This window comes from Oculina patagonica, chromosome 9 (genome assembly GCF_052425735.1).
Source record: "Oculina patagonica isolate OP01 chromosome 9, crgOcupat, whole genome shotgun sequence".
NCBI lineage: Eukaryota > Metazoa > Cnidaria > Anthozoa > Scleractinia > Oculinidae > Oculina > Oculina patagonica.
The window spans coordinates 17,477,149-17,494,039 of record NC_135766.1 but is presented as its reverse complement, the minus strand read 5'-3'; the positions used below and the strand labels follow the sequence as shown (position 1 = coordinate 17,494,039).

General features: G+C 38.5%; 1 protein-coding gene across 3 annotated transcripts in view; it reads left to right on the top strand.

Moving 5' to 3' along the window:
• The window catches only part of LOC144666955 (polyunsaturated fatty acid 5-lipoxygenase-like), an 83,020-nt gene extending 72,392 nt beyond the window's left edge, over positions 1 to 10,628 (top strand). For all 3 annotated transcript variants that reach the window (XM_078528403.1, XM_078528402.1, XM_078528404.1), the window contains exons 5-12: positions 551 to 657; positions 1,461 to 1,656; positions 3,079 to 3,185; positions 3,990 to 4,244; positions 5,398 to 5,504; positions 6,695 to 6,797; positions 7,762 to 7,980; positions 9,195 to 10,628. In XM_078528403.1, the coding sequence (XP_078384529.1) occupies positions 551 to 657; positions 1,461 to 1,656; positions 3,079 to 3,185; positions 3,990 to 4,244; positions 5,398 to 5,504; positions 6,695 to 6,797; positions 7,762 to 7,980; positions 9,195 to 9,428 (1,328 nt within the window). In that variant the 3' untranslated portion in view covers positions 9,429 to 10,628. The remainder of the gene's footprint in view (positions 1 to 550; positions 658 to 1,460; positions 1,657 to 3,078; positions 3,186 to 3,989; positions 4,245 to 5,397; positions 5,505 to 6,694; positions 6,798 to 7,761; positions 7,981 to 9,194) is intronic.
• The last annotated feature ends 6,263 nt before the right edge of the window (positions 10,629 to 16,891 follow it).

Here is a 16,891-nt window from a genome sequence, read left to right as displayed (position 1 = left end):
AAAAATTTCATTGCTGTTTACTAGCTAAAAATAGGAAATTGGCGTTGGCACTATATCAGTTTTTCATGGGTTAAGACCACTGATTTCAGACAGTTTACACCAAAAATTGCAGAATCCTCGTGAAGTAGCTCCTTTAAATAGATTATGGTCTTGTGAGCAGAGTCGGATCATCAATCGTTAGATGTTAAGTATTAGTATATACCACACAAGTGAATAGTGCTATTCGCGCGCGCTGATTGGTTAACTCGGAGGTGATTAGCAAAAGTACTATTCACCTTCGAGCAGCTAAAAAGAAACAAACTGCCCTCGCGTGGCTCTTTGTTTACCGATAGTGATGTTTTGGTCCGCTAGTTATTCAACTAGTGTGATGATACTTAAACAATTATTCACCTCAGTGTCGGTGAATGTGGTGGTTATTTGCCGAGCCGAAAGTGGCTCGGTAAATATCCACCACTATTCACTTCCACTTCAGTGAATAATTAAGAAATATTTTAGGCGATGTCTTAATATAAAGGTGATATTAAAGGTGATGTCGTTTCCTCTCCTTTAGAACAAGTGGGACTGGACTGGAACAAATTAAAGGAATTACTGAGTACTGAGTTTGACTGGGATGCTGCTGTACAAGCTGCTCTGAAGACCGGAGACTCGTTGGAAGATGTATTTATTCTACATTTTTTTGTTTGAGTTGGACGGCAAGAATTTTTTGATCGAAGAACATTTTTGGCATTTTCCTATTGCGAGACAATTTTTATGTGAAAAAAAATTATTTTGCCAGTAATAAATGGATTATATACAGCATAATTAGCTATTATTGGATGAGGCAGAGTATGATATGAATAATTATGCAGATCGAGGAGGTGTTATCAACCGAAGCCTTCGGCTTCGGCGGATGACACCCTCCGAGATCTGCATAATTCTTCATATCATACGAAAGCATACGGATAACACCCTCCAAGATCTGCATAATTCTTTATATCATACGGAAGCTGAATTCAATAATTGTTTTATCATTCATTCAATTCATATTTTTCATATTAATATGAAAAAAAGAAACAGAAAAGAAAAAAACAGTACCATGTAGACAGAACCAAATTTGTTTTACAGTAGGTTTAATAGAGAGGTTTTCACTTGAGTGTCGAAAGTTAATTGCGTTTGCTTTGCTTTTGCATTGCTACGCTTAGTGATTGGTTTAAAAATCTCGCTCCACTTTCTCAGCCAATCAGAAGTAAAACCAAAACCAATCGTGACTCGCGCGCGCACGTTTTCCCGCGCTACGTGCCGGCTACATGTATTTGCTTTGAGTTTTGATTGGTTCACTGAATTGTCTGTTGTTGTTTTTTTGTGATTGGCTAAAGTAATAACTTTGGTTTTGGTTTTGGTTTAACGACACTCAATTGAAAACTGCTCTAGGAGTGAACACTAAAAAAAAGGACTAACTGTGGTGCAATATTACTTTTTAGGCGATAAAACAGGGTCGCATCTACGCTTTACGTTACGAATTGTGTGACGACATGAAGCGGGCTGAGGACAAAACAGATTCCAGTTCTCATAGGGCCATGTGGGATTTTCTTTCTCCTATTGCTCTCTTTGCCTCTGCAAACAATGGTCAACAAAATGATCTTGTGCCCGTTGCGATCCAAATGGACTACAAGCCAGGCTAGTGAGAATTTCTTTTACCGAAATGTATCAAAGGCCCGTTTATATTAATTAAACAGGTTTTGCCTTGTCGTGTAAAACTCACTCCAATGCAAGAAAATTGTGTTTCTCTCATCATATTTTTAATTATAAAGTTTAGCTTCTGGTCGTTAATATTATGGACAATTTTACCAACGTTCAATCAAAACGTACATGTATTAAAGTGCAAAAAGGGATACGGAACGCACAATCCAGTCGGCTGGCCAGAGACAGAGGGGGCTGAAATAACTTTCTCGATCTGTGGCCTATGCAACGAAATGGAGTAGACAGGTTTCCAATCAGAACAGATCAGATGAACTGAGATTAAAGTGTCCGTCTACTGGCGCGATTTGAAATGCTGCAGCTTGAAGAGGCACTTTCACGGGGATTTTGATGCATTTTTGGCCACAACGGCGCTATAACTATGACAACTGAAGAACTTTCGCCCATACCCAAAATGCGCCAACAGCACCAATAGGAAGATATCAAGTGAAATGCTAATGGGAAAACAAACTGCAGCTTTTAATTAGCTTTTGACGAATCAGTCCTAGTCAAAGACACAACACCAGAGCTTTAAAAGTCAGGCTGACGTTTTGGGATCGTGCATATTTAACTCATGTCCACACTCTTTAACAAGAAATGAAATGCAAGATGGCGGATCCAAGACGGCGGCTTAAATGACGTCATATGACGTCACAGCCAACAAAAATTATGTCATGTTGACCATTATTTTTAGGTTTCCATTGATGTAAGCATGCAAATATGTCTTTCGAATATACTGCTAGCCTCAGCCGAAGGCTGATAACACTTACCGAGACCTTGATTATTCCGAACATCACAAAAACCGAATCTAATAATTGTTTTAATATACATTGTTTTACTTGTAAAGAAAATAATGACAAACGATTTCAACCTGTTTCAACACTTGTGCTAATTCCGGTTTGTCGTCCTTAATTCTGAATGTTTTTCCCTCAAAGTTTTCTGAGAATTTATCGTCCAGCAATTTTTCAACTTAGGTCAATAAATTTTCCAGTTGGAGAAGCGAATGGACGAACTATGAATTTCCTTCGCCGTCAGGTGCCTACCACATATTGCTCTTGGAAGTCATGCATTGCGCGCGCAACCTACAGATTAGTGAATATTCTGCCAGGAGATTATTCACTAATCTGTAGGTTGCGCGGATTCCCAGAATTAGCTGTAGGCTCTTAGCCAATGAGAAGACGGCTAGTGACTACAATGGATAATAAAGAGTTTACCTGTAACATTAACCCACAGTGTTGTTGTTGTTGTTGTTCAGTCGAAGAGCTCGTATCCATTTAGTGATGTGACAAGTAGATGTGTGGTGTCTTCTAACTAATCTTCCTCAAACCAGTCTCCGATGTTCCTTTTCACGGTTTTTTCCAGGTTCAGCAGTTTATTCTCCCAAAGATGGAGACAACTGGTTGATTGCCAAACTGAATGTCCAAATTACGGATCTGGGATATTCACAAATTGTCGAGCATCTTGATAAGGTACATATTACCTTATTATAGGAAATTAACGCTTGTGTTAATTACGGTATTTGAAATTAACGCGACTTAAATTAACGCGGATTGAGGGAAAAATTACTTCCCAATAAAAGAAATTAACGCGAAAGAGGAGGTAACATTTCAAAATGAAGAAAATTAACGCGACGTACACAACAGGAACAAGTTTATTTCAACAATTTTTGGCGTATAATCTTAAACGAAAACAATTTTCATGGTACTTTTCCCACTCTGAGCGTTTTTCGCAGTATCAATGATAGTGGCAGATAAAATAATGCTTTTTCCTTGGAGTCAAGAACGTCTCGACTATAACGAGAAATTGGGGTCAAAATAATGAAAATTAACGTCATGGAAATTAACACTCCACTTTATAAACGGTGCGGAAATTAACGTTAAAGGAAAATAACGCGACTTAAATTAACGCGAATGTTTGAAATTCGCGTTAATTTCATGACGCGTTAATTTCCTATAATAAGGTAACTGTTTCAAATCAATTCAATCTTTATTTGCTTTAACTGTAGCATTTTGTTACAGAGACATGTAGTGATGTAATAGAATTACAGAACGAAATCTCAACAAACCCTTTTGGGCTTTACGAGGAGAGCCCCTATTAGTTTTAACTATGAATTAATGTATAATTACAATAAGAATTCGGTTCTTATACCCTTAATAAATTGCCTATAGACACTATTAAATTCTTGAATGCAGCTCCCTACAATGGCCACGTATGATTTAAATTAAACATGTTCAGTTGCTGTGCAACTCTGATTCAATTTGACCTTGTTCCAGGTTCACTTTTTCATAGAGCCATTCTGTGTCTGCTTGAAACGAACCTTGCCGCCCAGGCACCCCCTGCAGCAAATACTGAAGTTTCACTGCCGTGAAGTGACTGTCCCTAATACACTTGGAACTCCTGCACTCACAACCGAGATCGGGTTCGTGGCTTCACTCTTTGCATATGGGGCTGAAGGAGCAAATAGACTTGTCCGAGATGGACAGCAATTTGCGACATGGGACGTGACAGATTACAGAAACAACATCAAGGTACAGCTCGCTTTACAACATATTGCAGCTAAACTTTGAATTTATAGAGGGACATACAGGATATATTCTTTATATATATCCTATAGTTGACCATTCGTGCGCGAAAAGTGCCTTATACTTAAGAGGCTCCACGTATGACAGCAATGAAAAGTGCCTTTAATAATCCCGGCGTATCCAATCGAACAAAATCAAACCAAAAAATCAATCGAACACAATCGAACACCAATCGTTCGAGTGGGTTCGGTAATCGAACAAAATCGAACATCTGTTTTGCTGTGAGTTCGATTTTCGAACCAGTCGAACACAATCGAACGCAATGGAACTTGATAGATCAGATTCGATTTTGTTTGGAATCCGTCTCTTGATAAGTCAATCACGCAGGACTAACTAGCGGGACAGTACACCGTACAAAATGTCTGCAATATAAACAAACAGGGGTTCGGTAATCGAAAGTTCTACTGAGTTCGATTGTCGACTGTTCGTTAATCGAATGTTCGATTTTGTTCGATTGTCGACTGTTTGTTAATCGAATGTTCGATTTTGTTCGTTTGACCAAATTTTATTGTGAGTACGATTATGTTCGATTACCGACTCAATCGAACGATTGGTGTTCGATTAGGTTCGATTACAGAACGTTCGATTGGATACGCCGGGAATTTATTATAATTTTTATATAAATAATTTAATTTATTATAATTTATGGTGATGAAAACATAGCAGCGATTGTAAGATCTCTTGCCTTGGCTGTCTTATCGCAATTATTTGTACCTGCTCTTCCACAACGGAGCTTTTGGAAACTGTTTCATTCTCGTCATTTGACTGACTGTTCAGGATTTTATCAAGTTCTCTGCCATGTCGCTAAAACATAATGGTGCGCCTTCGGGTTGCTGTGGATTCGCTAGGAGTCATGGTCTTGTAGCATGACGTGCTTGCTTGTAGGGTGATTAAACGCTCTTGAGTTTATCCGCCTTAATCTTCATGTTAATAGGCCATCACCACACCAGCCATAATTAATATCCGATCTATTCTGAATGTGCCCTTCATCCCAATCAACGTAACAATCGATTTTCTTTGTCTCTTTGCCCTTTTCTTGTCTGTCAATTTTATTTCCTCCGATAGCAATCTAACGTTTGCGTGTCTGTTGCTTTACAAGAAACGCGGACTGGATGACAAGAACCTCCTGCCGTATTTCCCTTACCGAGATGATGGTGAGAAACTCATAAAGGTTATTGAGGACATGGTAGAGGAATACGTGAACTTGTAAGTGAAACAAGCTAGTTTTTGCAAATCTACATCAATTCAGGCTTCTTACTTTAACAGGATTGTTAAGCTGTGGAATCTTATCTGCACAGTTACTCGCCCCTTTAGCATGTCAAGTGTCTCATTTTTCTCAACAGCTTTCTCGACAAAATAGTTTTTTTTAATTTTGGAAGCGCCTCGCACGGGTACACACGTCCCGTTTGCACTCTCCCCTTGCCGTTTTTTTTTTTAATTTTTTTTTTTTTTTTAGTTATGTATATATAACTGGATTTATGAAAACGTGGTCAAAGAAAAGCCGGTGACCTGAGTGTTTTTGACCAAGTGCATTACACTGCGATGTGGCCTAAAAACATGCCAAGAAAGGAAAAAAAAATGAACTACAGCGCTGAAAGGTAGAAAAGAGAGAGGAGGAGAGAAAAAAGACTGACATTCACTTTAGTTTTTATATCGTCTACTTTTGGAGTTTCTGGCGAGAAAAAACGCGTTTACGTCGATTTTGCGCTAACAAGGGTGAAAATTTCACTAACCTGGTTTTCATAAATCCAGTCATATATATTTATGTCATTTTCCCAATATATTAAAAAACACGTCTTAATGTGAATGGCACGTATGTTTCCTTTATCCCAGCTTAGACTATTGAAATAGGATAATTAAAATTCAACATAAAAGCACATCAGCAACAGCTCTCTGTGAAGCGCAGTAGTTTGTTGAAAAAAGTACTTGATATGGCATTGAATTACCTTAGCGGCATTTGTTATATAAATGTTTGCAAGGAATAGCAAAAATTTGTTGTGATATAATAGCAGTTTGTATAGTGCGATCGTTCGGGGAGAGTTATGTTCAGAATAGAACTGCTGTTGGTAACTGTGGTTTCGACAACCTGAACGGCAAGTCGCTTGAACTTGACGATGACTTCCGCTCAGGTTTTCGAAACCTCAGTTACCAACAACAGTTCTTCTCTGACTCAGAACTATTCTCACCCGGCCGATCACACGATACGAATTACTTATACTCCTGGGTTTAAACCATTTTTTGTGTCGTGATAAAATTGTTGGGCATAACATGGTATTTTTCGGACTTTTCATGAAAACCAACGGACCCATCTTTTGTGGAATAGTTGCCACTAGCGTTCGAAGTTACATCGCCATAGTTTTACCATTCAAGAAGATAAAAATATTGTTTTTTTTTAGGTATTATAAATGGGATACACACGTAAGAGGCGACTGGGAACTTCAGGCGTACATTAATGAGCTGTCCGCAAGCGGTTCTGGGCCGAACGGTGGCATCGGAAAGGTAAATACCACGTCAAAAAACGATTTCATAAACGTAGTCTTTCTAAGATGCCTTTAAGATATCACAGAAGGAAAATTGGCGTTTGCGTTCCACATGGAATTGTGCGCAAACCATCAATGTTAACAATTAATTTTCTAACTTGAAGAAGCACTATAACGCCATTTTTAAATTTAAAAATTTATAGACAATTCATTGCGCAAGAAATGAAAAATCTGAGACACCGTTTTTTGGACTAATATATGTGGATCAAATTCCTCATAAAAGTTTAGGCGCTCATCTGAAACGCGTTCTCAAATAAACCTGATGTTGCGCAACATCATAATTGCAAACAAAATGCTGACGTTGCTTATTATGGTCTATATGATCAAAACAAAATCCAAAACTAGTATCTATATTGCATAAGCTTTCTAAAAATATATACTTCATTGGGATTAGCATTACGTTTTGCACACAATTTCACTTGGAACGTAAACGCCAAATTTTTCTTCCGTGTTACCTTAAACATAAATTAGATTCTATACACTGCCGTTACAAGAAGGGATTCCGTCATTTTCCTTGAACATCTGTTTTTCGCTATGAGAAATCCCACACCTGACAGTCACCATGTTCAATTATTTGTAATTGCATTTTATTAAAATTTTTGAAGAGTTTATTCGTCATCGAACTACCTTTTCTTTCTGACAGAAATGAACTTATTTGGACCGCGGAAAGAAATGAGCAATGCCACGATCCTCACCGTGAGCCTACTGTTTAAGCAATTGGGGAAAAGAAGCCAAAAAATAATTCAGGATTTTAACGGGATTCGCACTAGCCACGTGGCCGGTATTCGCTGTGGTTACGGGTTCGGATCCCGTTGAAGCCTTGAATTTTTTTTTTTTTTTTTCAGGCTTCTTTTCCCCAATTGCTTAAATGGGTGGGATCACGGTGAAGATCGTGTCATTCCTTACCATTTTTTTCCTTACAGATTCGAGGTTTACCTCCAAGGTTAAATACAAAGAAGGAACTCTGTGACTTTCTAAGCCGCATGATCTCGCACTTGACAGTTCAGCACGCTGCGGTTAACTACGAGCTGGTGGACTACGCTTCGTACATTCCCAACTCACCAACCAAAATGTACAATGACAGCAGAGTGAAAGAAGGGGAATTCTCTGTTTACCGGCTACCAAACAGGGGCACGGCTTCTGTAAGTTTATAGTTTACGCGTGTATTTGCTCTGTTAGAGGGAGGTTGAGCCACTTAAAGCCCGGCAAAACAAGAAAACCTGTTTCCAGAAAATTCTGGGAACATATCTCCATAATTGTTTCCTCGTTTTGCCATGTTTCCATGCCGCGCGGAAACACGAAATGTTTCTGCCGTGTAGCAGAAGCAAAGTTTGCTTCCTGGAAGCAAAATTGGAGCTGGGAACAATGCTTCCCATATGGCAAAACTGGGGAAAATTGGGGAAACATGCGTGTGCTACAAATGTACATGTTTCCTCGTTTTACCAGGCCTTTAGCAACAGTCAGGTACTAGGAGAGACTACGTAGATCTGGATATGATCACAAAGCACAGGTTTTGCCAGCTAAGATCGGCAACTATTTAAAAACATAATCTTTGTGTCCCGTAGATCGAGAGCTCACAGGTTAGACTTCTTTTGGTCCAGCTCGCGATCGGAACTTTTCTGAGTAGCTTGTATCGTCACTAAATGATTAAAGTGCACCCATTTGAATTTGGGAAAGATAGAAAATATTAAGAAAATTCAAAATTTCCTTCGCCGATCTCTACGCTACAAACGTTCGTAGCGTAGCGTTCGGCGAAGGAATTTTAGTGCTGAACTATAAGCCTGGTTTTCACTAGCGACGCAAGCATAAGTGCGATCACGCAAAAAGGACAAATTTTGATCCTTGTGCTTGTGCTTTCCGCAAGCACAAGCATGAGCTTGCGTCGCTAGTGAAAACCAGGCTTTAATAGACAGCACTATAACTCTTTCCCGGGTATTTAATACGAACCAAGCTGCACCGGTATCGCAGAGGTCAGGGTTCGAGTCCCGGCAAGCCTGATTTTTTTTTTTTCAGGCTTTCTTTTTGCAATTGCATAAGTTGTGTTCATAGCTGCGAGGATCTTCTCTTCATGCATTTATTCTTCATCTGCAGTTCAAATATATGATTTCATATATTCATATATTGATAAATTTCATTCATCTTTCCCTTTAAATGACCAGCTCCCAGTTGGCTTGTTAGCTCAATTGCTTTGAGCGCTGCACTGGTTTGGCAGAGGTCCGGGTTCGAGTCCCGGCAAGCCAGATATTTTTAGGCTTCCTTTTCGCAATTGCTCAAGTTGTGTTCATAACTGCAAGGATCTTCTCTTCATTTACTATAACTCTAGTTAATTGGCTGGTTATGTTTTAAATTTTTTCAGCTCCAGGCTAGCTTTACTTCCTCCCTGGCAACATTTCGTTACGACACCCTGTACGACTACGGCAACCAACTACCGGACGGCAAGGCCAGGGATGTCGTCAATCGTTTCCATCATATCTTGATGGGCGCTCTTCAGCCTCATTTGGAAGAAGAGAACGAGAAACGGCAGCAGAATGGTGATCTGACCTATCCGTATCTCCTTCCGAAGTGGTTGCCAAATGGCATTCAGACCTAAGATGGCTTTCTAGCTTGGTAATATGCATATTACATGACATCAGCCAATCGGCTATGATCTGATTCGAAGTTGAAATGCAAAAGGGTATAAAAGTAAAGGTGGTGTTGGTTATAAATCTTTGAAAAGTTCGATTCCAGAGGAGCAACTGTAAACCGATTGTTCCTTGTGTATCATGATTTAAATGGACACTGTCGCGAGCTTTACTTCAAACATTTAAAGATGAATTACAGTCCGTACTGCGCAATCTCGGCTGCAATGTTTATGTGAGCCTCACAAACAAAGCAAAACTAAAAATTACGTGACAAACTTACCTGTTTCTTCATTAATAACGCCAGATATCCTTGCAGAACAAATAATAACAAGTAGAAGAACCTTGACGCTATTTCAAACCGACGTTTCAGCTCATCGGAAATTCTTGAACGAAGCGAACTGTAATGGCGGACTAAAAACACTTCATGTATGCTGTCAACGAAGTGCAACGTTTTAACGAATTCAAAACAAAAACGAAAACAAACCCCGAGTCTGCGCAGTACGGACTGGAAATCAGCTTTAAGTGCCTAAAGACTACGAAGAGTGGTCCAGTTTTGTTCAAAGTTACTATGCCAGTGTACTGAAGCTATAAACTAGTGATATTTATGTGATGTCATCAGGAACTTTTGAACTTAACTTAAAAAAGTCAGGCTGATTTTTTCATGTTCTGTCCTAACCTTGTGGCCTGGAAAACAGCTAAAAACTTACAACGGCTTCCATCTTCCTTGAACACAATTTGCTTTATATCTTCAACTTCGTGTTCTAGATGCATTTCGTGTATGAGAAAGAGAACTTTGCCAATTTTAGCACTTTTTTCTGAAAAGCAAAAAAATCCCTGTGACAGTGTCCCTTTACCATATGTATTTAAATGGGAAATTAAACATGAATGAATCAGCCAATCGGCTATGATCTGATTCAAAGTTGAAATGCAACAAGGTATGAAAGGAAAGGTGGTGTTGGTTATAAAATCTTTGAAAAGTTCGATTCCAGGGGAAATTAAACATAAATGAATCAGCCAATCGGCTTTGTTCTGATTCAAAGTTAAAATGCAACATGGTACAAAAGTAAAGGTGGTGTTCGTAATAAAGTCGTTAATTGAGCAACTGTAAACCGATTGTTCTTCATGTATTTAAAATATATATTTAAATGGGAAATAAAACGTGAATGGGACATCAGTTGTTTTTCGTCTTTACCTTACTATTTATAAACATATTGCTCTACCGACTGTGCTTCGAGAGCTGTCGGGAACAGTTCGTTTGTGGGTACCGTAATGATTCGACTTAGCGCCCTCCTTCCAATAAGCCCCCCTTCCAAATAAGCGCCATCCTTCGAATGTGTTTTTGTCAATACGCGCCCCTATTCCAATAAGCGCCCCATTCTTATAAGCGCTACCGATTGTGGATAACTGCCCCCAACTGAAGACATCGACGTCAAGTAAATAAACTGTACTCATGAACATTTACCGTACTCAGGCAGTACCGTACATGTATATACTGTTAAAATGAAAAGTTTGTTTTTAATGTAACTGAACTTTAAAAACTTGTTTACTGTGACAGTTCCTGTTAGTGTTAGTTATTTTAAAATTTATTAAAGTTTTGTTTTGAACATTTGGTTGTTTCTCAAAAAAAATTAAATAAGCGCCCTGTCTCGAATAAGCGCCCTCCCTTGAGGTGCCAAAAGTAAATAAGCGCCCGGACGCTAAATCGAATCATTATGGTAATTAAAGTGGTAAGTCGGGGCGAGGTAGATATGAAGGGTACAATAGGCCATTTCCGAGTTACCTTTTGCCTCTGTTTCATGACGAGTCTACGTGCGAAACCATTCATATGAAAATGAGTTTCGCCTACAGGTCCATTTTCATGCAAATCAAACTCATTTTCATTTGAATGGTTTCGCACTTACACTTGTTTGTTTTGAACAGAGGCAAACGGTAACTCGGAAATGGCCTATTGTAATGTTGTGTTCATCCCCCGGGGTGGACTACTCAGAAATATTTTATAAGGTAATCCTTTCATACATGCATACCTTCGACAGAAAATAGTAAACCTTTTACATAATAAACCATCTAAAAGAAATGGTCACACTACACATCTCCACGGTCTGGCCTAGACCCGTACGCATGCGCACAGGCTATAACCAGTGGAGTGGCAGCCATGGAGAGCTGTTTCGTCCTTGTTAGGATTTATCAGCATGACATAGCCAGGCGTAAGGATCTCACATAAGGTCATATACATCCGCCGTTTAATCTACTCTAGAGGCGTACCCGAAGGTTGCTTTAAATTCCAGCTCCATATGGAAACATATGGGAGCTGTGGCTGGGACTATAATTCCGTTGCGATACTGCATATATTTTCTTAGGTTTCACTTGAATATACCCCTTAAAAATACTTAGAATAATCAATTGCAACCGTCCGGTGGATCGGTTCAAGATATTTTGAAAGGCCCTTTTTTAATTCACCTTAATGGCAGTTTTACATACCTATTTCAAAACTCCAACACGTTAAATTCCTTACCGTTCATATACCTCCAGCCTAAAATAGGCACCCCTTTAGGGGGAGAGGGCAGACTCCTCGCACAGCCACTATAGGGAGTAACCCTACAGGTTCTACAGGTGTTGTGCCACTGATATGCAACAAGGTGGACGAATTAGAGATTTTTAACTTTGAAGTTTAGAGTGAACTGTTGGAAATAGCAAATGAATTTCCCTCTAAGTTAGCCCTAGACAGAAAATTGGGACAACACAGTTATAAGAATGCAATATACACTGCTTGTTTTGTTTGTTTGTTTGTTTTTCAATAAAAGGTCTTTGTTTTAAAATTGAAAACTTACTCTTTATTTTATAAAGAACATCTATTTTGGAATTTAGGCTTTACGTACCTTTTTTCCATTCAGAAGATTGTTTTTTTAATAATTTAAGAACAGAGCGATATTCTATAATTACAGAACGTCGTATTCAAATTTTACAGAGTGCATGTTAACTGCCAATGCAAAGGATGACGACCTTGGCTCCAAGAATTGGGTTTGAATGAAAATTGTTACCTTGAAAAAGTAGTTTTTACCCAATGCCTTGGGTATATATTTTTAAAGTAGGTAATATACAAAAGATTCTTTACTAAGTGTACTAACAACTGCTTTTGTCCTATTCTTAATCTAAGTTACAATACGATCTAAGAGGTTTATTAAAGAAAGAACTACTGTTGTGCCCAACTCATAAAAATGGAGTTTTGAATTATCGACAGCCCTCATCTCGGATAGCTGAGTTCTGTTTGTAGTTATCCTACAAACCGTAACAAAAACGTCTTTTTACATTTACAGTCCTTGAATCAATTAACCAGTAATCTTATCCCATCTACCTTGATTTTAATGGCGGCCAAAAGTTTTAGTATTTATTTTTGCGAAACTTTTTGCATCGGGTACATGTAAAGTACAAAATCCAAAACAAAACATTATATTTTTTCGCTTTCCCTATTTTTGCAAGCTGGTTTGAACTCATCTACCTACTGGTATTTACGTACTACCACATTGATCACCTAAAGTGGGATTAAAAATGTAAAAATAGCAATGATATGATCCGAGAAAATGATACGTGAAAGTTTGAGCCAAATTTTAAGTTCCGTAAAAGACTGGTCGAAGAAGTAGGTTGTTTGACGATTTTTGTTCAAAGTTTCCATGACAACCGATTGTCAAGCTATTAGATCATAGTAACGATTTTAACGTGTTCCATTCTCGAATTAAGTCTTGTTTATCTATCCTTCAATGACCAAACGAAAAACAATTAAATGATTTTATTATTGTCTCAAGCAAGCATTAGTCCCATATCTCCTGCATATCTGTCATGGAAAGCCTCCATTTGCACATGTTTTTGCAGAGTCACGCTTTGTTAAAAACAAGTAATTAAAACTTGGAAATAACGACGTAAACATCTTAGCGAATGCAAACCGTTAAAGAACAATCCAAATACAATACCATTACTGTTGTTCCGACAGGATTACCTTAAATAATGAACGTAATCCTGTAGGCTTTACTGCGTCTGGCTTCTTACGACGTAACAATCAGTAATTAAAGATTCCTTGGCTTAAAAGACTCTTAAAACTTAACTACAGTTCACTGCCTTTCTAAAATTCTTCGATATAGCGTTTTGCTCCAAAAAAGCTATTTTTTCTTGCATTTTCTTGTTCTTTTTTCTTATTGTTTTTTTTTTCTGCCTTTGCGTATGGATCAGAACTGCAGACAAAAGTAAGACCATCCCAAAGGGCCGATTGTTTGTTGTGGTAGATACATGATAATTCCAGCTGGTTTTGCAGCTAGGTACAGCTGGGTTTAACATCGGGAACTTTATAAACATTACAGCTGACACCCAGGCTCGTGCTACAAATTAATATTTAGTTTGTTTAGTTAAGCATAGTTTGAGAAAATTTCAATATCACGAGATTAATAACTATAACAAACACTCTCCTATGTTTGTTGACGTGCTGTTGGGCGTCTTTTGGTTTTTGATGCGAGACGTCATTTCAAGACTACCGTTAATAAATTTATTAAAAGATGCTTCAGAGAGTCAGGTTATAAACAACAACTGTGATAACCTATTTTGCTTCATTTTCAAAAGCAGACGAAATTTGACGTTCTTGCTCAAACGACCAAAAGTTGAGTTACTTTACATTGTACCGGGGGGGGGGGGGCACTCAAAAAAGTTTTATACGGGGAGGCTCCGCCCCGAGCTCTGACCCCTTACCCTTTTATATACCATTTTTGACAGAAATTGTACCCCTTTCGTATACCTTTAACTGAAAAAGGGTACCCCTTTCATATACCTAAAAGACAGGGCATAGACTTAGAACAGGACGTTTTCTTGTCATTTTCACGTAGCGCTTAATACATTAAAATAATACAGCCGTAAATCGCGTCTGTTTGAAATATTTTAATTAAAGGCCCTTTTAAATACCTAAATAACAGATTTCCATACCCTTTCGTATACCAAAACTTGTAAAATCCCTACCCTTTCATATACCTTAACCCTATCCAGACCGGGGGGGGGGGGCGGAAAGTGCCCGCGCCGACTTTGAACGCTTATAACTTTTTTAATATTCAACCAAGCGCTGCCAAACTTTGAGACTTTATCTAAAATTTATCTGGGAATAATTTGGTAGGGTAGGTTGTTGTGTCAGGAACTTGACGTCACCATGGCAACGGCATTTTGACAGGCATGTTTTCCCAAATTTGTAATTTTCCTGTTTCTATTAATGAAAAATAACTTTAAAGCAATTATTTTCATCTGTTTACGGGTTTTAAGCACATTTTTATTGGTTTTGAGTATTTTCCAGTAATTTTGGGCGGTTTTCTGACGTTTTGAAAAAATTCGAAATCCAAGATGGCGGATCCAAGATGGCGGCTGTTTTGACATTATGATGTCATTGTCACGTGATGTGACGTCATCATCCCACGTGACATATAGCAAAAGATAGATTTTGGGACATACTATATATCCTGTAAGTTTCATTGTGATTGCTTAAATATTCTGGAAGTTACGGAGGGGGGGCGGAATCCGCCCCCCCCCCCCCCCGGTCTGAAAAGACCAGAAAAAGCCCGGTCTGAATAGGGTTAAGCCTGAAAAAGGTACCCCTTTCGGGCGGAGCCTCCCCATATAGGCCATTATAGGGAGTACCCCCCCCCCCTCCCCCGGGCAATGTACATGATCACTCGACCGACAGAATCAGACACCGCTTTGATCATAATAAAACAAATCCTTATTAAAGACTTTGATCTCAAAAGTCACACTTGAGATTCCTATTTGATGATTAAATGTTAGAGCCGCTTTTGTAGTCGATAAAAACGCAATAAAAAGCTTAAGGCAACTGTGGGTCCAAGTCAATAATGTTATTGAGTCTTAATCGTGTTGTACACGAACGTTCACTGAATGACAACAATCACTGTATTCAAATAGACGGCTGGTTTTTCGAGGCTTTCATTCTTTACAAGAAAGACAGCAAGGAGACTGAAGAGGTTGAAAGTTCTAGACGATGTAAATGTAACTTTTTCACGCTCCAAACGGTTGAAAACAAATAAATCTAGAAGAAAATGAGACTAAAAATGGACATTGTTCTTTTTCAATAACTTAGGAAAAATTCGAGACAAGCTTCACTAAATTTAATCCAAACAGACTAATCGAACTGGCCTTGAGAGTTCGCGATGTGTAAGTTATTTACAAAAGTAGTTCATTATGGTATGATGTAAAAATGGCGTGCCAACCGTCCTCAATGCGTCAAGGAATGCATAACGCCTCAAAAATAAACATATGGCATATAACCATCTAAAAACAATTTGATATTGCACGACAACGAGGTGATAAGTTTTGGTATGGACAAACTAATAGCTTACTGCGACATGACACTATTTGCTGTCACCAAACTCAGACATGCGTAAAATCCGTTCGATAAGGTTGGTTAGCAACAGCATTCTCAAAAGATAATATTGATTTTAGTCTTTTAAATTCTTCTCGCCATTATTATGATTTGACTTATGAAGCCATTAATCGTGGCTCTATAATTATATAAATTTAAGTTCGTTCCACTGTCTTCTGGAACAAGAAGATGGACGTATGCTAATGTCGACAGAACAAGCCACCCAACGCAATTAGGACAAACAAAGTGCTCAGCCAATATTTGCTCCTATTATTTAAGGTTATTAAACAAAGACGCTCTCAACATGCAAAGGCTTCAGCCGAACTGCGATATTACCATAATTTCAGAAACTTTGTGAACATTTGCCGGCTTTTTAATGGCTGCCCGCATTCGCATGCCGGCTTTCTTGGACACGTACAAGTGTAAGCTGATAAACATTGCGAAAAAGTATTCAGTTGTTAGAAAAAAACATTGTGTAGTGACTAATTTGTATAGTACCGCGATGAATGCAAAATCAACAACTTCTTAATGCGATACCTAGACAAAACGAGCTCAGACGAAAAAATGCCAGGAGCAGGAACAGAACATGCAGCATATCACGAATATCGGTTCACTGACGAAGTCTGCAATTTTCGGTATTTTTTATCTCAGCAAATCACAGAACAGAAACATTTTTGCTTGTTTAATCTAATTAGGCCTTGTGTTTAGAATTGATTTGAAGCATTTTTCACCGGCACATTGATATATACATAGTATCGAAACGTGACCTCTTCGAAAGAGGTCTTCAGTTTTCTCACAATAAACGTCGTTCCCGGTCAATCGTCACGATCTTGACCAATTAAGAGCATAAGATAAGTTTTAAGATCACTGTTGCGGAACTCAGTCAACGACATCGTTTTGCTTCAGCAATGCTGTGATTTGAACAGTACATTAGCATAACAGAGGAACATTGTGTTTTGAAAGGTGCTTAGAAGTGTTTCATTAAGTGGTGCCTAAGGGTGAACTTGAATGGCATTGCGAAACCCAAGTCCCGGT